The sequence below is a fragment of the Acanthopagrus latus genome, chromosome 7 (genome assembly GCF_904848185.1).
Source record: "Acanthopagrus latus isolate v.2019 chromosome 7, fAcaLat1.1, whole genome shotgun sequence".
NCBI lineage: Eukaryota > Metazoa > Chordata > Actinopteri > Spariformes > Sparidae > Acanthopagrus > Acanthopagrus latus.
In genome coordinates, this window is record NC_051045.1 from 28,169,160 (window position 1) to 28,190,133 (window position 20,974).

The 20,974-nt window shown below is 38.5% G+C and overlaps 1 protein-coding gene across 2 annotated transcripts in view; it reads right to left on the reverse strand.

The window, feature by feature from the left end:
* Positions 1-20,974, reverse strand: part of LOC119022702 (sodium-coupled neutral amino acid transporter 3-like) — a 23,454-nt gene continuing 2,480 nt past the window's right edge. The window contains exons 2-18 of one of the 2 annotated variants that reach the window (XM_037103889.1): positions 18,617-18,668; positions 18,259-18,502; positions 12,168-12,301; positions 11,977-12,046; positions 11,677-11,792; positions 11,194-11,267; positions 9,840-9,932; positions 9,463-9,544; positions 7,098-7,180; positions 6,752-6,810; positions 6,237-6,353; positions 5,957-6,036; positions 3,421-3,521; positions 3,201-3,325; positions 1,865-2,009; positions 1,004-1,107; positions 1-867 (exon numbers count right to left, since the gene is read on the reverse strand). In XM_037103889.1, the coding sequence (XP_036959784.1) occupies positions 763-867; positions 1,004-1,107; positions 1,865-2,009; positions 3,201-3,325; positions 3,421-3,521; positions 5,957-6,036; positions 6,237-6,353; positions 6,752-6,810; positions 7,098-7,180; positions 9,463-9,544; positions 9,840-9,932; positions 11,194-11,267; positions 11,677-11,792; positions 11,977-12,046; positions 12,168-12,232 (1,419 nt within the window). In that variant the 5' untranslated portion in view covers positions 12,233-12,301; positions 18,259-18,502; positions 18,617-18,668 and the 3' untranslated portion in view covers positions 1-762. The remainder of the gene's footprint in view (positions 868-1,003; positions 1,108-1,864; positions 2,010-3,200; positions 3,326-3,420; positions 3,522-5,956; positions 6,037-6,236; positions 6,354-6,751; positions 6,811-7,097; positions 7,181-9,462; positions 9,545-9,839; positions 9,933-11,193; positions 11,268-11,676; positions 11,793-11,976; positions 12,047-12,167; positions 12,302-18,258; positions 18,503-18,616; positions 18,669-20,974) is intronic. The other variant, XM_037103890.1, reaches the window with a different exon arrangement.

Here is a 20,974-nt window from a genome sequence, read left to right on the forward strand (position 1 = left end):
CCATAAACAAACAAAACAGGTTTCAACATGTGAACTTTTATTGAACAACATGAACACTGAACATCCACCTGTCCAGAATAAATTCACAAATAAATCATACCAAATTAATTGGTTCACAGCTGTATAAACTTAACGTTCGACTTTGGCTAATGGAAACCACACGTGTTCTTCCAGTTTGCCAAACACCACTCTGTAGAATTACACCAACACATCAATTGAAGTAAATTATCTGAAGGCATCTGTTAGGTCACCTAATACTCTTGTGGCTCACAGATTAACAGAAATTACTGGACTATAATGTTAAACACTGTGATGGAATCTCTTTTTGAATAGCAATTATATCAAGCACATAACAAATACATTGTCTCCATCAAACTTAGCAGATCAAATGCTTTTTTGCATTTAGACATTTGTCCAATTTGCTTTAATATTGCTCTTATTACACACCACATTTAGCTGTTGTTAAGGCAAATAGTGGTTGAGGGGCTTCCATGGTCAACATGCCCCTCAGCTCTTTATTTAGAACAAAGGAACACCACCTGTGATAGAGCCTGGTGGTATATATCAACCTGGGTGGGTGACGGGACAAAGATGGGCTCATCTTATCACTCTCGATGGATGGATTGTCCTTATGATTAATAAAACAGTCCCACCAAAGCCACAAGCTTTTCAACAGTGGTTGAGTCTTGCTTCCCTTTCAGAGGACTGGATGAAGAGTGCAGCAATGGGCTGCTGTTATTGTAGGGTTCAGGGGGTTGCTCTTTAATGGCCGCCGAGATTTCGCTTTTCTCCGCTCACCCAGTCAATCCCAATAAATGTAAGGCTCATGGTCATGAATATGAAACCCAGTGCTGTGAAACATGCAGCCTGAAAACCAAAAGAAATACAGTGCATCAATACAGAATCACTAGGCTAATGGTGCTGCTGGCTATTACATTAATTATAACTCTCAGATGGTTTTGTGAGTGTCTCCTCTCACAGTCAGGGAGAGATATCAGCCTACCTGGATCTTTGGTCTGGAGGTCATGGGCTCCTGGTTGGTGGGTATAATGCGGATGTAGAAGAGTCCAGGAAGGATAAAGATCAGACTGGGAGCAGTGGTAGCCCCTGGGCACACAGAGGAGGCACAATTAATCACTCACTGATTTGTTGAATGCACTTATTCGGTGCATGTCTGGTACCATAGTTATCTGGGGATATCGTTATCCACCTTATTCTTGGCCCCATAATACATTGCATGGTTTATGGGTGCAACTATCAGCATGTCCAGTCAATTGACAGACACAGAATTTTCCATGGTGTCAGGAGGTGAATCCTCCTTCTTAGAGTGATTAGTGCACTGTATCACTCATGAATGAAGATCTAGGTTAGTTATTTTATCTAGTGAATACTAACCCTCACATTGTAACTATTGCCTTGCCCACATATCAAATGCTTCTAAAGTCCTTAAAGTACCATCAGTTGCATCAGTTACTACTTTTAGTAACTTACACTAGTTTCGGCGATCACCTGAAGTATCCCTCTTAATCCTTTCCCCAGTAACCCCCCCGGTGACCTCTGCAGGATATTTATGGATATAAATCTGTGTCATCAACATAACTATGGTAATATAGCTGTCTTTAATAATCTGAGCTAGTATGAGCAAGAAGATGATTAACAGGAGAGACCCTAGAATGGAGCCATGGGGAACTCCACATTGTTTTTGTTTGCTCAGAGTGCAATTACTGATCATCAATTAGTAGATCCTGCCCTGCAAATGCACATTAAAAAACACTGGTTTTCTGGCCTGTATTGTATGTTGTGGTTTACCAGTTGAAAGCATTCTCATCAGAACTGATCAGAGCTTTGAAGTCTAATATCTCACCAGTAATGCCAAATATGTCTCTAATGTTGGGAACGAGGATGACCAGTAGGTTGACAGCAAACAGCAGACACATGGCGATGATGATGTGACGGAGCCAGTGGAAGGGCCTCCCTGGAAACAGCAGCTGCAGGAGGGCACGGCGTATCTGGCAGGATAGGACAGGACATAAGTATGCATAATGCTGCCCAGGTATCACACCGAGTCAGTGTATGAAACTAGAAGTATATAACTGTGTCACTAATCCCAGCAGACCAAGAGGGGAAATACACAGTTCACGTACACATCATTTTGTCAGTTGTCAGAATTTTCTTAAAGGGTAATTCCAAACATTTAAAACCAGGGCTGTGGTTTTAAATATGTTGGTGTGTTAATGATCAGTTGACCTCCTCAGCCAGCAGTCTCTGGCAGCTGCAGTGCCTGCAATGCAGTCCTTTGGGGCAACAAACTTACATCTGCTAATGTAAGACTCACTCTAAAATCTTTTATGAGTTGTTACAGTTGTTGCCTCATCTAATGTAGATCGTGGTTCAGCCAAAGCTACAGTAATAAGTTATGTTTGGCAGGTTCTCTACTTCCTCTTTCCACTGTTGTCTTCATGCAACTCATCAGCTCAATTTCAGACAAGATTTTTGGTCACAAAAAAGATTTTCATCTTGTAGTATTAGGTGGTGATTGAAATCTCTTCCTATGAAATGGGAACCCTTTCAAGACCAGTGGGGTTCATGTAAATAGACAGTACCAGGATTGGGCAAAATCAAAAGGTCTATCTCTATAGGAATTGTTTCTGCAAAGTTAGCAGAGGCCAACAAGCCTCTTTAACAGAGTTGCCCCAAAAGTATTATGTTGTAGCCACTGTGGCCGTGTTGCGGCTGCCAGCTGAGCCAATCTTCAGGATCCAAAAGTTTCAGAAGTTTCAATAATTTACATCCCAAAGCATGTAACTATGGGGCCCAGGTTAGAAAATACTTAAATTCCCCTTTTATAACTCTGATCAATAAAACCACAAGCTGGATAAATCAGTGTGCCTCTGCTCTCTGCAACCTAACCAAAATGGATCCAAAATCCGCAAATTAAAAGTTGTTAAATTTATGCAAAGAATTCTGTCTTCCTTTCCGTGTAGGCTTTTGATGTTAAACATCTGTGGGAAGTAGGTGGAAGTGGATACATCACAGTTACTGAACAGAATAACTTAAGTACTGTGGAAATATGTACCTTATTGAGTTTACCATGAAAACCTCTATACTGCATAGCCCACTTTACTAAATGCACAAGTATTTCAGGTGAGTATCACAGAGTATGTTAGATGGATGTGTGTGAAGCCCAGACATGATCTTACGGGAAACAAGACCACGGGTACAGTCAGAGTGACAGCCACCAGGACAGCTAGCCGCACACACAGGATCAGAGTGTCCAGGGGGTCCACCTTACTGTAGGTATGGAGGAGCTCTGCCTCAGTGTTCTCTGCATACACACACACACAGACAGATATAGAACATGTGTCACTTCACTGTCATTACACAGAGCTACGTTCTGCAGCAAAAGAGATGTTGCCTCACCGTAGAAAGTCAGATAGCCAAATATGGCAGTGAAGAAGTACATGATGAACATGCCCAGGATGGAAACATTGCCAATATTCTGCATTCTCCTCTTGGTTGGGCTTTGGGGGAAAAAGATACATAAAGTCAAAAGAGAAGAAGCATTTGCCATTGCTTAATTTCGGAATAGCCTTTATTTACAGACAGGCACATGCACACATAGGGCCCAAGGGGTGCTTGTGCCCCTGCCCTTTTTGCCTCGTATTAAAAAGTGCCCTTTCTGTTTGTTTGGGTTTTTTGTTTTTTTTTTTTTAAGAAATAAATAAATTCCTGTTGTGCAAAGGGATGTCAAAACAACGGTATAAAAACGCCACGGTTATCTAACGTACACATTTCCTTGAAATACGGTGTTGTGTGTGTTGAGCCTAAAGCCGGTTCTCCACTGCGGCACCACTCTGTCTCTCACAGAGGGACGAGAGAGAGAGGGAGAAGCCGCTGCCTCATCAAGAACTCCATCACACGCATATGAGATGATACATGACAGTGGAGTGACTTTGCTGTTGTAAACATTGCTGTTCCTACTAACATTCACAGTAGCAGTCACAGTAGTAATTTCTTGGTTTTGTCACATTTTTAGATGTGTAGCCTGTATTTCTAGTTTGCACTCGCCCTCCAATAAACAGCCTTATAATAAGCCAGTGCTTCATTGCTTTTTAAGAATTGCATAAACCTCAGTATTCTGATAATATGAATTAACTCATGTTGACAATAAGAAGAAATGGAAATCACTCACAACTACACAGGATACATAGCTAAGTAGTTAGCTTTCTATAAGTACTTTGTTTATTAATTTTAAATTAATCTATGTATTGTGTTATTAAGGCCTGAAACACATTTGGCATGCGCTATGCGTGCGCACGTACTGCCTTTTTCTGACTTTGAGCCTCTGCCCCTCTATAATCATGTGCATGTCTCCATGTCTTCATTCACAATTAATTTTAATGGGGACAAGTTGTAAGAAGACTGTTTTTGAGGTGCTCATATAGCATGTAGCTTATGGCTTATGACACTTGTCAGATCTTCTGATTTTCCTTTCCCCCAGATGTCATTTTAACTGGTGGTTGCTGATGCGGCCAAAACAGCAAAAATAAGACCCAGTTAGTTACAGACCAGAGTCATCCATTCAGTTTATGCACAAAAGCTCCTTGGTTAGTTTTAGGCTCCAAAACAACTTGGTTAGGTTTAGGAAGAGATCATTCATGGGTACATTCATGTCACGTAACTTAAGTAACACAAGTAACATAAGTACATCTCTTATTCAAAAGCTTTATGTCACTTACGTGAGTTTTCTTACTTACATGACATAACTTCAAAACAAATCACTCTTAGTCACAAATGGGATACAAACCCTAGTTTTCTTCACTAATTTAAACACTGACAAATGTTAAGCATGAGAAAGTTGTGCTATCAGGCCAATAAGTAAATTAATGATGAATAATGAAGTTGATGCTCTATCATAAAAACATAAACTGCAGTGTCTGTAAGTGTAACTGTAAGTGACTTGAACCATGCTGCTACACACCCTGCTACATGTAACTGATGGTAAGCAAACATTTTGATGAGTTTCATTCCAAAACATTTCTTTAAGGAAAAAAAGTCAGCTAATGTACACTGTTAAACAACACAGACAACTGTATCCACAGTAATGTTCACATAAGTTAGGATAACTCCAATGATATTTCATCAGGAATTTTATATTCATCCAAGGAATCATTTTTGTCACACAGAAACATGCTGATATTCATAAATGGTAGATATTGCCCTTTGAACCAAACTGTTAATTTTATAATATCACCAGTTTATGCAAAGCAGAATATAGTTATTCATTTTAAAGGAAAGCTGACGGTGTCTGCTCTGATTCAACGTGCAAAGTCTGAGGAGGTTGGCTGTCAGCCACCTGAGCCACTGGATTCTCCGATTGGTTGTGTGCTAGCTGTAGACCACTCCGATTGGCGGTGTGCTAGCGAATCAGCGCGGTGTGTGGGAGGGCTGGAATACTGTGTTTGTTTGTTTTTCTATGCACTCGATTTCATCATTTCCTGTTTTCATGTAGCGCCACCCAGAATGTGCACGCTACTGTGGAGCTGGCAGCATATTGAAACAGTGCGTTCAATGCAACTTTCCTGCCGAACGGGTGAGACAAGGCAACAGAGTGCTTGGATATAGGCAATTGGACATTTGGTTTCAGTCTGGGCGGTGTGTGGGGGCCTTTTGATATAACAATGTAGTGTTCTAAGCAGACCTGATGACATGCAGCGAATAATAGGGTGCTCATTACAACCCTAAGAGACTTGATACTTGTGAGCAAGTCTTTATACTACAATAGAGGGGCACTTAAAGAAGTGGCATTGGTTAACTACAGCATCAAACCAAGAAGTGTAGGGCCACCGATCAGGCGTCTGTGTTTGAGACACTGAGAGTGAGGGGTGGTATTCTGACCATCAAAGTGCATGATGTAAACTGTGTGTGACAAATGTAAGACTCGCATGTATCTTACTTGCTCAGTTCAGTGTAGATGGGAAGCACTTCAGGGTGACATACAAAGGCAAATGCCAGAATGGGGATGGTGTATGCCGTCTGCAAATCAAGTAACAAAATAACTTCACTTGGTTATTTTCCAGGAAGCATATGAACTCCACACTACCCCCTGTAATATGATGCATCCACAAATAGTTTCCAACCGTACACGGGTTCAGAGCAAAGCACAGTTCTCTGAACAGAGCTCATAAATGAACAGTTTCATTGTGTGCTTGAAATTTAGGGAGTTTATCTCCAACCTCTTGGTTGATGGTGAAGAATTTGGTGGTGCATGTGTCCTCTGGGACCACTGTGTTCACAGAATAGTTGCCGAACAATTCCAGAGGGCAGGCAATGTTGAATCTCTTGTAGATTACCTGATGTGACAGAGAGAGAGAGAGAGAGACTTTGACGAAGTGAAACACGTTATATTTGCCGCCTTTCCTGACAGTACAACTTATGGCACTTTTTGGACTCTTACCAATCACATGTTGTTTTATTTGGCAACTTGACTCTTCTCTGACATGTAGCTACATCTTGGCAATTGACATATTGAGACTGTGCACCCAGCAGCAGTTGTATGCATTCCCAAAAAGAACAAACAGAAGTCTGCAGCAGCTGTTGGATGCAACTCATCCCTGTCCAAGCAGGATTCAGAGCAAGTCTTAGAGAGTGTTAACAGAGTCAGACCCAAGCTCCACTGGCATTCTGTTTCACATCTCTGAACTGCACTCATGCTTGGCGGCATTTGGGTATTTTTTTAGTGGGGACTCACCGAAGAGAGGAAGAAGACCATGCAGGACAGAGAGAAGCCACTGGTATAACCAAGGTACCCTGCAAAATGCAAAAACACAAGTCTCAGACACACTGTGACTATATTAAAATGTTGTGGTGATGAAACGTATTTCATCTGAGTGTCTGCAAGAGAGCAGAACCAGAAATCTTTTCTCTCCTTCTTTGCTTTCTGAAGGCTATATTAAATTTAAGTCACACCATACAATACAAGGCAAAATGGGGTGTTTTTTTTCTGAAGACTTAATATAATAAATGACCTTATTGAGCCCAACTTTCAAAAGCATCTCTCTGAGGAATGTTGAGTGTGATTGGGTTGAAGGACGTACCAAGGTGTTTCATCAACGTTAGTGGAAGGATGATGCAGACAGTGACAATGATGATGAGGTAGTTTCCATTCATGAACCAGTCGCTAGGTGAAGAAAACACACATACAGTAAGGCACAAACACACACATAGTAGAAAACTGTGAGAGCTGCATTCAGGTCTATTCTGTTGAAAACTGACAACTTTCAGTTTTTTTCCAGGGGCGGGAAGTCAAATATAGGTTTGTGGTATATTGTATTTACTACATGTAGATAAGTAGCTGTGATGTGAGAGACATGGCTCATACCCTTGACTGTGTCAATTGGGAAGAAAATATGACTTAAAGTCCATGTAAAGCAAATTCAGCCATTTTCTTCTAAACACATTAAAAAGGTCATAAATGTCATAAGGTCATAAAACATGTAAAAAGCCTTCAGCCATTTAGAATTTAATTTTGGAGCTAGGCTCACAAACTGTGTTTCAAGATTTCTGTGTTCAGGATTTAATGGGCGGGTCAGAAAATCATGCAAATCATGGCCGCGTTACGTAATGCGGCCATGATTTGCATGAACCCGGCCCTGCTGCGGAAGCTATATAAATACACTCAGCGCATTAGCTTTGGTGGTTTTTCTGCTTGCTCTTGAGTCTTGGATAGCGTCTCTTAGAATAGTTTGCAGCTGTGAAACACCAGAAATGTTCTGTGGACTACAAAACTTCCCCTGACTGATTTTCCATCAGCATGGAGGTGATGGGGTAATTATTACATTATGTCTTTTGGATTAACTTTTTCATGAAGCAGTTCCTTGTTTCTTACAGTGCAACCGCAATTAAACATGAGAAAGTTACCATATAATGTTGACATCTTAAATAAGTTTTAGCTTTTCCTCAAAGAATTGCTCCACTTCTGTTATGGTTTGCTGAGAGTGTGCTGCTGACTTATTCCACATCCTCATATATCACCTTCAGCATTTAGCTTGAGCTTAATAACATCTCGCAGTTGCAAATCATCCATTTCTGCGAGGCACACAACCAATGCTTAGAGGTAATAAAGTCTGGCGACCACACAAAAAGCAAGTTGTCTCAACAAAGGTAAGATTGGGTCAGTTCGAATCCTGATATTGAAAATTGGACAAAGCAAGGTTAATGGCAGAAAAAACAACTAAATACAGCATATCTGTGTTACTATTGGGAAATCATAAAAAAACAAACAAACAAACAAAAAAACGCTGTGAAGCAGGAAACACCTGTTTGAATGCAGTCATACAGTAACTGTACTAATTATGCACTTTTTTTTATCCAGGTCTTGAGGACATGCTGACTGCTGGACTCCTTATTGACACTTTAAAACCAAATGATCAGAAATGATAGAGCAGAATCAGAAATATCACCTTTCCAAAACCAGGCACATTACCCACAGTGCAACTTAGCCACTGAGTGACATCACTGGAGACAGATTAATAATAATAATAATAATAATAATAATAATAATAATAATAATAATAATAATAATAATAATAATACATTTTATTTGATGGTGCCTTTCAAGGCATCCAAGGTCACCTAACATTGAATAAAAACATGAAATAACAACAGTGCAGATTATTAAAACTTTACATTGACCTAAAAAAGAAAGGACAGGTATAGTCCACAGTGACCAGTCAGACTGAGTATGCCATATTAATGCAAACACACTATAAAGTGTAAAATTGGTGGAGTTGCCCTTTAAATTAATGAGCGCAACTCTTCGCACTTGCAAGTGCACTAAAGTGCACTTAACAACATTCAGTTTGGTGTAAGTGTGGTGAAGCAGCAGGTACCATGCTCAGGTACAGCTAATATACAACATTGCTCATCAGCAGTGATGTTGATGATGATGTGATCAATTAATATCAGGCTTCATTCAGATAAGACTTTATTAGGACAAATGTAGGACCATTCTTTAGAATATCGGGCAGCGTGGATAGTGCACAGTAAAATTCTATAAGATGAGTGAATGAAAGCCACTTTTAAGCAGTTTTAATGGAACACTGACATTCTGGTAAACACAGTAAATGATCTATTGTTCAGAGCCAAACCAACAGTGGATGTTTCTCCTCACACATACTGGTGTGTATCACAGACTGATATATCTGTGCCTTCCCAAAACTATTACTTAATACTGCAAATTACAACAAGCAGGACAGCCTGGTCAGGTCAGAAAATGACATCACTTTGCCATAATACAGCCTTTTAAACCAGGAAAAGACAACACTTGAAAAACAATTTAAATTCCTGAATCAGAATTAAAATCAGTATGTTTCCTCGCCATATTTGGACCCATCTCTGTAATGGACACAGCTGAAAGCGATATTGAATTTATTCGTTTTGTTGATTGTTAGTGTTACTCACTCAGAACTGGATGTCTGGCCAAGAAAGGCTTGGATGACCAGTGGTAACTCAGATTTTACTATGAACAGGTAGCTGGACATGGCTGCAGGCGAGGAAGAAAGAAAAAGTGTTTATTAGTGCTGTGTATTGTTGTGGGGTGCCAAGGTATCAATACTTCAATACAATATAAAACACATTCACATTGTGCACATGTCACTGTATTACTGAGTCGGACTTAGCTGTATTAGTGTGGACTTAGCTGTATTAGTGTACGTGACCACATATGACACAATCCCATAAAACAAAGAGGCTGTGGTTCCTTTGAAAGGATATATCATCACCACCTACTCATCTGACAGAAACATTCTTAATACCACGCCTCTATACCAAAGTCTTACCTCCAATGTTATGTAGGGTTATGATGACAGCTGCTAGAATCTTCCCTGGATGACCAAAAGCTCTGAAGCCAAGCTGCTCATAGGCACGTATACCTGAAGAGATGGATAATATAGAATCATGTTAACAAACTGATTGGACATTTGGACCAATCTCTCAATCCCAACCTTCTGTCTAGTTGAAAAGCAAACAAGTTAAAAAACTAGCTAGCCAGCTAACAGTCCCTGGGATAAAAATAACAGACTTCTTCGTTTTGCTTTTTATCTATCAATCTATCTATCTATCTATCTATCTATCTATCTATCTATCTATCTATCTATCTATCTATCTATCTATCTATCTATCTATCTATCTATCTATCTATCTATTTATTTATTTATTTATTTATTTATTTATTTATTAACTCTCAGGAGGTTAACCCTTGTACAAGTCAAACAGACAAGCAGAACTTACTTTAATTCAGTAATACACAACCTCCTTACACATACAGTATATCTGGGTATATTATTAAAAAGTTGTGAAAAGAAGTGTCAGTGTCAGAATCAGTTGAAAGTAGGCAAACAAAAATGTTTACAGTAAATAGTAAAGTCTATTTATACATATGCTATTTGGGTATGATTAAAATGATATAATTAACTTAATTATATAGCACCTTTAAAAACAGCAAAAGCAGGAAATTCAGGAAGACATAATAACAGAATAAACACTCAACAGTGGAGCCCAACACAAGAAAGCCTTGTCAAAGGTGACTTAAAAAAATAAGAATAGAAAGTGTAAAAACACACATAAATAAAATAATTAAATCAATAAAGGATGATGAGAAGATGACCTCACATGAGAGGAATTGAGAGTAGATTAAAAAGGGCAACTTCACATAAAAAAAAAACAAGTCTAGAAAATTGTTTTTAATAAGTGATTTAAAAAGAAGTTACTGATTCTGCAAGCTATAGTGAAGCAACATTAGCAGTAAGATATTTGAGTTGTATTAAGGTATTGCATTCATTACAATTTTTAAAAGTGTGTTTTCTAGGCAGGGAGGAAGAGGTGCAAGTGAGGAGGAGGCCAAAAGACAAAACATCAAGGTTCTGGTGTACATCCTCACAAACAGAAAAGAAAAAGAGTAGTATTGATGATAATGTCTCACAAACCATTGGTGTTAATTGTTTAGATACTGCAAGACACTGGACAGACACAGTAATGCTGCTGGACTGAATGTAGTGCATATGTGGTTTGTCAAGGCAATATTTACCATTCTGGTGTTGGCTGCTTTTATAGGCCACTGGCCTGGTTTTGTTAAGGACGATTAGCTAAACTGGCCTTAGGTACAGAAGTGAAAAGACTAAAATGAATCCTTACCCACAATTCCAGCACTGCGTAGCAGTAGGTGGATGGAATAACAGGACAGACAGGCAATACATGTCAGCAAGATCCTGTAAAACACAAACACATCTGGTTGGTAATGAAATCAACGTCACTAACATGTTGATCAGAGAAGTGTGTACTACTAAGTGTGTAAGCTTTCAGCCTTAAAAAGCTACATGCAGTCATTACATTTTCAGGGAGCCAAATAAAAAACACATTCAACTGAAAGAGATGTTGTCAGATTTACACAAATACATCTTTAGTTTCTCTCTTGCTACATCCCAATTTAACGGCAGCACAATAAGCCCATGTTTGAAGACTGAGTGGGCCATAAGCAGCCAGTCAACATGACTGTCCCTACACATTACACTGAGAAACACAGCCTTCTTCAGCCTGGGTTAGGGTTAGGTGTGCGTGTGTGTGTCTGTGTCTGTCAGTTGCACTATTTACACCAAAGTGTATGTTAGTGGTACTCACAGGAAGAGGACAATGCCGGTGTTTGACATGGCATATGACAGACCCAGGATGCCGCTGCCCATGATGGCATTACTCAGGTTGAAGACAGACATCCCAAAGGAGGTTTTACCTTCAAACTGGAAAAGACATAAAAAGGAAATATTAACTTCAAAGACACAATACAGTTATTTGTATGATTTCATATTGTGTAATGTTACATAAAAGCTATTGTAAGTTAATCTTGAGGCATAATCTCATACATTTAACCAGTGTTAGGGGCACTGACAGGCTGCATGGCCTCTGCCTCACTCTCAAACTCACATCTGTGAACTGAGGTCTCTTCGATCCATCACTCTTGTGTTGCAGGAACTTTTCCTCCTCTGGTGGGACTCTGAAATATACACAAAAGAAAAACTGCACTTAATAATTCATAATATAATTAAATATAAATATATTTCATGCATTGTGCATTAATAGCAAGTCAGCATAGAGGACACATAATGGATACATACCCTCCCTCCACAGAACCAGCAGCATCATGTTGGTGACTACCATTTGATAGTTTCTGCAGTTCCATACTTCTGACGAGTACAGAGCCTCACTTATTTCTTCATGGAACTTGAAATTTTCAATTGAACAGGGAAATCTGAAAAAACAAAATCAAAACAAACACACACACACACACACACACACACACACACACACAGATTAAACCACCTCAGTTTGTGTTTCCTTTGTTTTCTCCCATAACCAATCAGGGAGCCACATTACATTAAGAAGGCGGGTATGTAAGTGTCAGTGGTTGTCTTATAAATCTCAAGTCTCAGGTATCATCACATACACATGAGCACGCTGCTCACATTAAAGGTCCCATATTATACTGTTTTTCATCAATTTCACACAGCTGTCAGAGGTCCAACAACACTGTATTCAAAATGCATTGCCCCAAACCCATCTGTGAAACACAACCACTGTCTCTTCTGTTGTTCTGTAGCTGAGACAGATTATAGGCACTTATGTTAATTTTTAGAACCAACAACAGAGTAATTTGCGCATCTAACTCTGAGAGACAACATTGCGAAACACTGCTATCTTACCGCTGGACACACCGAACTTCACCTCGGGGATGTACGCCCCTCTCTCGGATATCTCCTATCACCGCACAGAGGAGGTCGGCCAATGAAAATGACTCCTTTCGTTGCATTATGAAAGGTGCTGAATCTAAACAGCCTGTAGGAGCGCCGTTTTACCAGTGGGTGTGGTGCAGAGACCATGCAGGAATCGCTTGTTTTCCTCATTCTGTGAGTTGGTAGGCTCAAGGAGGACCAGCTTATATATGTAGATACCAGAGAAAATGTGTTTTTGATAATATGGAACCTTTAACTTATTATTGACGCCTGAATGCCAGGCAGCTAAATTAAGGTGGGCACACACTGTCACCACAAAACACCTTGAATAAAGACAGTATAAGAGATTGGAAGTTGTTAAACATGACAAGAAAGAGGAAATTAGATGGAAAATTAAACTAAAAGGGAGAAAGAAAAAAGGGGTGAAGTGAAGAGGTAAAGAAGGAACAAATTAACAACAAAAAAGGATGAAGGATATAATGGAGCCCTGAGCGCTGAGCTTTTATTTTCTCTATTATTCTCTCTAAATATTTCCGTTGTTACAGCAGTGCCACCATTACATTAGCTGATACAACTGGGCAACTGTCAGGTTATGAAATGTATTCACCAAAGAAAATTCTGATAATTGGTGATAATATGTCAATGACTGCAGCATGTTTAAATGTTCAGAATGAGTACGAGTTACTCATGTCCAATGTCCAATGTACATGTTTTGACACTGGTGCCTCTGGTTTACAGTCAAAGCTGTGCCAGATGATACGGTCTGAATGTACCTGTGGTACCAAACAAATTACTTCATCAAAGGATGTCAAGCGCAATGACAATGTTCTATTGACTTTTGGTTGCAATTGGTATCATCTTTTAATATTTGTAATATTAAAAATGACGGGCTGCACAGTGGCCCAGTGGCTAGCACTGCTGCCTCACAGCTAGAAGATCGCCGGTTCACGTCCCGGTTGGGACGCCTGGGATCTTTCTGTGTGGAGTTTGTATGTTCTCCCTGTGCAAGCGTGGGTTTTCACCGGGTACTCCGGCTTCCTCCCACAGTCCAAAAACATTCTGAGGTTAATTGATCATTCTAAATTGTCCGTAGGTGTGAATGAGAGTGTGGTTGTTCGTCTCTATGTGTAGCCCTGCGATAGACTGGCGACCTGTCCAGGGTGTCCCCTGCCTTCGCCCTAAGTCAGCTGGGATAGGCTCCAGCCCCCCCGCGACCCTGCAGAGGATTAAGCGGCGTACATATATAATGTGTACAGATGATGGATGGATGGATGGATTAAAAATGACCCCATTTCAAGGCAAATGCGTTAAGAGCTGAAAGCATTATTCATTACAGAAAATCAATGCTGCAATATTGCTAAACAATTTATGAACCAAAAACAACAGTATTTACTTGTTTCAGCATCTCAAATTTCAATCGTGTAAAAAGGTCTGCTGTGATTATGAACTGAAAATTTGGTTAAGAACTACTGGTCAGTGAGCGCGCGCACACACACACACACACACACACACACACACACACCTATACATGTAAATATTGCTAACAGAGGACTATATTTTCTTCTTTTTTATCTTCTTTTTATCATAATATAACTTCAAATGTGTGTTTTTTTCTTTTTTTTTTTTTTAAGAGAGGTAGAAATTGCCAAGAGGGGACTTGCACTGTTATCATAATTGTTTAGGATCAAGTTGCCGAACACCCTTGGTATGATAATGAATGTATGTCCTATATTATCTCTTTTTTTTAGCTCTGTTTTTGATCTCCATCTGTATCTAAGTCCTCTGCTTTGTTCACCAGCTAGTTTTTATCAGAGTTTCTTTTCTCTTAAAACAGCTGATTTCTGGTGCTGCAAACAAAATTGATGAGAGCAATGAGAGTGAACTTAAACAGTGAAGTTGTGGACTGTAAAATCCAAACAGCGAGCATAAAATGTGCTTAAAAGTCGAGTAGAACTGAGAGGAGCAGCAAAGTTGGTGAAACTGACTTTTTTTTGTACAGAACCTCTTTTGCCATTTGCTCCTATACTAGGCTAAATGTCAGACAAATAGATTGCTCACTGCTCTTTGCTAATAACATACAGCTGGCTAACATTAACAAACCTCTGACAGAGTCATATTTTGTATTGGTAAGCCAATTTCCAATTCCCAGTGAAAGGCAACGTGGCTCTACAGATAAGTGGCTGGAGTTGAGCCATGTGTGGACGGCTCCAGTCGTGGATATCTGTTGCCTGTAGGCTTCAGTAACAAGAGACAGAGTGATAACAGCTGAGAATGACCTCCCTACTCAAACATGACTGAGCTGGCTCCTCAGACATTGACATTTTGTACAGCAGCCGTCACATGGACTGTATTTGTAAATACTGCCCCCACACAGAGAGGCTTTTCACAGTTCTATACTATTACACACTTTATAAGCAATACTTAACATATTCTTGTTTCCTAGAAGGAAATTTAAAAAAAAAGTTTTTTAATGAGAGGAAAATAATTTCTTATCATTACCAGGTGGTGGCAGAGCAATCACATGTACTTTTACATACAACACTGATGAAATTAGTTAACTGCATTTTGTGTGCTCCTAAGCTTCATTTAAAATAATGTAAAATGACAACTGACGCAAAGCAACTGAACCATATCCGGCTTATTCTGTCCATTCAAAGGTTATTAGTCACATTAGTTCATCATGATAAAAAGGCACTATTTAGCCTGACTGGTAGTTAGTATATTGATTTGATTTGGGTGAACTGACACCTTTTCATTGCTAAGCCAATGATTATTACACACACAACCCATGAGTAGTTTGAACCTGCTTTTTTATCAGGGGAATATGTTGAACCATAGCATTCACTGTACAACACTAAGTCTCAGCCAATCCCATTAAAGGAAATAGTCAGCTGCTGCAAAGTAAATGGAAAGTCAAAGTGTTTCCTGTGGCTGTCTGCTCACCTGACATTATGTAACTTATGTGACTTATTATGTGATGCAGGTACACCCACCCACCCCATGCACCAATCACTTTCAAGAGTTTTTTTTGCCTGTGCTTCTTGGCCAAAGACACCCACTGTAAATGTTGGATCCTTTTTTTTTATTTTGTCCACAAACAGAAATAAATAAGAATGACATTTTGGCTTTATTTAATTTATGGTTAAGTTTACAGAAAACATAAATGTGAGTTGAGCACACTGTGTGTCATATTCATTATATATTATAACTGTTTTCTGTTTGTGGTATCTATCTTTATATCTCACTCTTGAAGAGAAAGTGAATAACCTTTATACTAAGGTCCTAACTGTTAGTTAATATTTAACAAGGCTTTTACAAGTTACTTGTTAATTGTTTATATTTATCGATATTAAACAAAATAATGTATAAGTGTACATTATTGTGTCATAAACATGTATTTCATTGATGGATGACTAAGATTATAGGACATTTATAAGCACTGATGAAAAAAGTTATAGCTTTGGACAGCTGGGGAAGGTTATCAAATTGAGTTTCTCATAAATCTTCTATTGTAATATTTATAATTAATCAATAGTATAAATGTATATCTATATTTTTAATTGTAATATTTGCACACTGTATTTGGTATTTATTAGCAGTAAACAATGCACTTATTAACATTGAGCTAAATGTTTTGCAGCTACCAGACTAAAGGGAGAGCAATGACTTTGGGTTAATACACGTGATAATACACTTACTAACAGTTAATCATGCTTTAGCAGGAACCCTATTTAGAATATTGCATGTTGTCAAGGTAGATAAAAGATTAATTAAGAAAATATTCTTTATAGCCGTGAAGCATAAAAGCATACTTGAGGACAACCTGTAAAATTAATTTCCTATCAAATATAGTATCAAATATAAAGAAAAATATTTAGGAAAAAAATGTACAATTATCTGGACAATTACAGCATCTTTAAACATTGAGGAAACTGTATGATGTCAGACATTTTGATGATGTTTAATAGAACATCACTAATGGCATAAACACAATTAAATAAATTGTGCAATTGTCACTTTGAAACTAAAGTAGTTGGTTGCCTGTGACTATTGGTCATCCCTTTAGAAATAGAATGCCTAATTTCCATGCAGTGATAGAATAGAAAAACATTGATGAGGCATGTTGTTTTTCCATTTGCTATTGCTCTTAGGACCCATTATCTATTTAAACTCAGTAAACTAGTTTGTAATGCTACTGAAAGCATTTTCGGAAACACTTTTCTTATAAGACTGAACTATAATAGAAACAATAAATGTTAAAATGATCATATTATTACACCTATATCATCTTATTAACACATAATTAAAGGATTTACAAGGATCTCACTGTCTGTTAAATACCATTAATTACAAGGTCTTTAATAAGTGTTATTCTCCTGAGTTCTGGCATTGAAAAAAATACATAAATAAACCATTACACATTATTCAAAGAGTTTTGAAAGCCAACAGAAAAACACGTGTGTTTGTCTGGCTGGGACTGTATATATAGTCTGCTAGACACTGAGGTCAGATAGAACATATAGTGTACAATGTGTGCCTGAAAGAGGCCCTCCCCTTCTTTCCAAGCATGGAATGTGTAGATATACAGCTTATGTAATGCTCTCATCTCTTCCCATGTGTTTCAGTCTTTTTCTTTTTGAATATGCAGCCCATTAACCTGAGATTGACAGCAGGACAATCATCTGCTGAGGCTCACATAAACTCAAATCTGTTCACTGTTTGTGTGTTGTTGTTGTTGTATATTGATGTGTGGTCGTCAACATAGTATATGCATACATGTTAAGAGCACATGAGTGCATTAATTAAAGCTTTCCCCATAATCTGTCTCTTTCTTCATTTTTTACTCCACAAATATCTAATATCTAAGTTACTGGAAAAATTATGCATACTTCAAGACTCACCATTTGTCATTTAAATGGTCAATTCTTAAAAATAAAAAAATTAAAAAAAAAAAAAAAAAAAAAGCCAAAACAGAAACAAGATAATTAGGGAACATTACATATTTATATACAATAGAAACCAACTAACCTTACTGTTTAGCAAAATTCATATTACTGCAGTTACCTTCTGACTTGAAAAAAATCATTAATAGTTCATTTAAAAAATAATTAGTAAAATGTCAATAGATTAGAAAATAGCTTGAAATTAGATTTTAGATTTCAAGAAGAATTGTGCTCATGCTCATTTAGAGTAAGTTAAGTTACTTTAAATCTAATCTAATAAGTATTAAAAGAGCTGTCAATTACTGACTCTCAGTGACAAACTGAAAATAGCTGGATAACCTATGCATACAACTAATGTAAGAAGTGTGATCAACCTTTCAAAATCCAAGCCTATGAGGACAAGTTGGTGGCACTAACAAAGCTGTGCTCTTCTCCCCATGGTTCCTCACTCCTCCTGTGGAGACCTCCTCAAGTTTCTAAACCACGTGGCAGCACAGTAGCTCCAATGCAGCCAGAAGAATGGACAGACTTACCTCCAGAAGCAGACCCAGCTGACTCTACGAAGCACAGGGGAACCTGTGTGGTGAAGTCCTGGGATCAGAGGTGTAGTTTGGCCCAGGACGATGGCAATGCTGATGTTTATGGAGCCCAGCAAAGAAGCGAGGGAGAGTTTGGGGAGAGGGGAGCAAAAGTGGGAGCAGGCAGTGAGGAGGAAGGGCCGCTGAAAATGATGGTTTCAAGTTTCTTGTGATGTCACATGTAGAGGCACTCCTCTTCCTTTCGAAGAAAAAGAGAGAAAGAAAACAAGTTAACTGTGACTTCTCTCAGGGCTCTGGTGATGGAAGGCTCTGTGGGGAATTCACAAAGCTCCTATGGCCTGCTCATACATACTAGGCCACTTGAATTGTTTCCATGTTCCCAGTTTTTCACTCCCTTCGCCTGCCTGGGAATTGAGGTATAGTGGAAATATGGTGAGGTGATAGGCACAGGGTTGCATAAGAGCCTGGCTGCTGGAGGGTAGCACTGCATTAGAAGCAAACTGGAAAAAGCTGGCTCTATTAGATCAATGTGGGAACATTCAGTTGAAAAGTAAATATGTAAACCAACGTTCCCCGAAGTGTCCGAGGTGACCTGACTCCTGCAGCTGAACGGAACTGTGTGGAACAACACATGGTCCAGGATACACACATTCCCATGGTTATTTTGGTGTATTGTTCCACACAGGAACACTGTCCCAGCTGAGTGTCGGTGCTGATTAGTTACATTAAGTGTGTGTGGGAGCTTGGCTGCATTTACAGTGTCCTTTTTCGAAACATCTTTATTGCACAACTTAAATGAAATACAGTTATTATACCATCAGATCAATGTATTGGAGTACTGTTGAGCAGTTGAAGGTTCCTGCTGGTGAAAGATAAATCCAAACCAAATCTTTAAACAGGCATTGTGTAGTTTTGGAATAGACATTCAAACACATATTTTTTTAGATTTACAACATTAATAATATAATAATACAAACTAAAAAATGTGTATTTTTCCATCAGTGAATAAACAAGCTGTCTTCAGAGGATAATAAGGTCCCAGAACACTGTTTGAAGCTAGAAAAGTGGCAGGGTCCACCACATATTCTATTGTTTTTGATGCATATTGTATATGGTAGTTTATTGTTTCTTATAGCCTCTATATTTGCCCTTATATTTTAATTGCATTTGTACTGAATGTACCTGCTGCTATGATGACCAAATTTCGCCTTGTGGATTAATAAAGTTATCTATCTATCTAAACAAAGTAAAACAGAATAAATTGTGTTGTCCTTCACGATCAGTCTGTTCATTTAGTTTTTTCAGTCATGAATAATAATAATAATTTACATGAGGGAACCTCCCAAAAGGATTAATAAAGTTGTCTAAGTCTAAATAAAGAGAGTCTGTTCATTTAAAAATAATCAATGAAGATCTTTCTCTTCTCATTAAAATTCCTTCCCCAAAACTACGCAGTGCACCTTCAACGTGTGACGCTGAGATTGAATAGTGGCCGAAGGTATGTCAATTGCTGCTCAGCGGCATATACACATATACATACATGTACACCGATCCTTGGAGAGGTATGTCGCTGTAATTCCACTGGTATTCCTCCGACACATGACAGTATGTGCAACTTGAGACTCTTATGCTATTGAAAGACTGTTGGATGGGTACCGCCCATATAATAATTATAGAATATGAATGAATATAATACCACTGGGCTGGTTTTAAAGCATACTGCTGTAAATGTTTACATTTTTCCAGTCTTTATTGACAATGCTAACTTAACACACTGTCGAAAATAAAGGAATATATGCATTTCTGTTGTATGTTATGTTGCTGGCATGTATGCATATATAATGTAATTACACTTTGGATTCTTGCTATGATAATAAAGTCATTTGTCTAAATTTCTGCCTATAAACTACTCAAATCTAATGGAAGAGCTAGTCTTAGCTAACATGGCTAATGTTATCCCAGCCACCGTTGCCAGTCTTATTCTGGCCATTCAAAGTACAGTGAATATGATACATAATATGCCACACTGGTAAATGTTCCGCAACATAGATTTTATATGAAGTACTGCATTATTGTGTTCTCCTTATAAAGAAATCCTATCAGTATTGTTTGGTTGGCTGGCTCAAAGTTTTTGCTACTGAGTCAACGGTACCCATCCAGTCTCAAGTGGCACATACCGTCATGTATTGTTGGATTAGGAGCGGAATAACAGTGACATACCACTCCATGGATCGGTATACCAGTCTATGAATTGGTATACACTGCTGAGCAGCAACTGACATACCTTCGTCCACTTTTCGATCTCGGTACTGCTGCCTTTAACTTGTGATCCTGAGTGAAGACCTTGAAAACAATCCTACAGAGTTCCTCTCTTCTCCGGATCTCAGAGTGGAGGTCCATACAGTTAATCACATAATAGGCCTACTCAAAATCATAATATGACTGAAGAGAATACCCAAATCACAGAGGCTAAAGCTAAGTTAAGCTAAAAGTAAAATGTGAAAAGTCAGCTGGATGCTAGGCCTACTGTAGTGATGCTCTGACCTACAAATTATATTCTCATAATGTAAGAAAATGCATATGTTTCATACAAACCTGAGCAAATGTCACATCATGTAAAAATGATCATTCCTGCTATCATATATCATATGGTAATCACAACAGCTGTCAAAGTAATTGCAATATGATTGATTTAACCATATCCTACAGT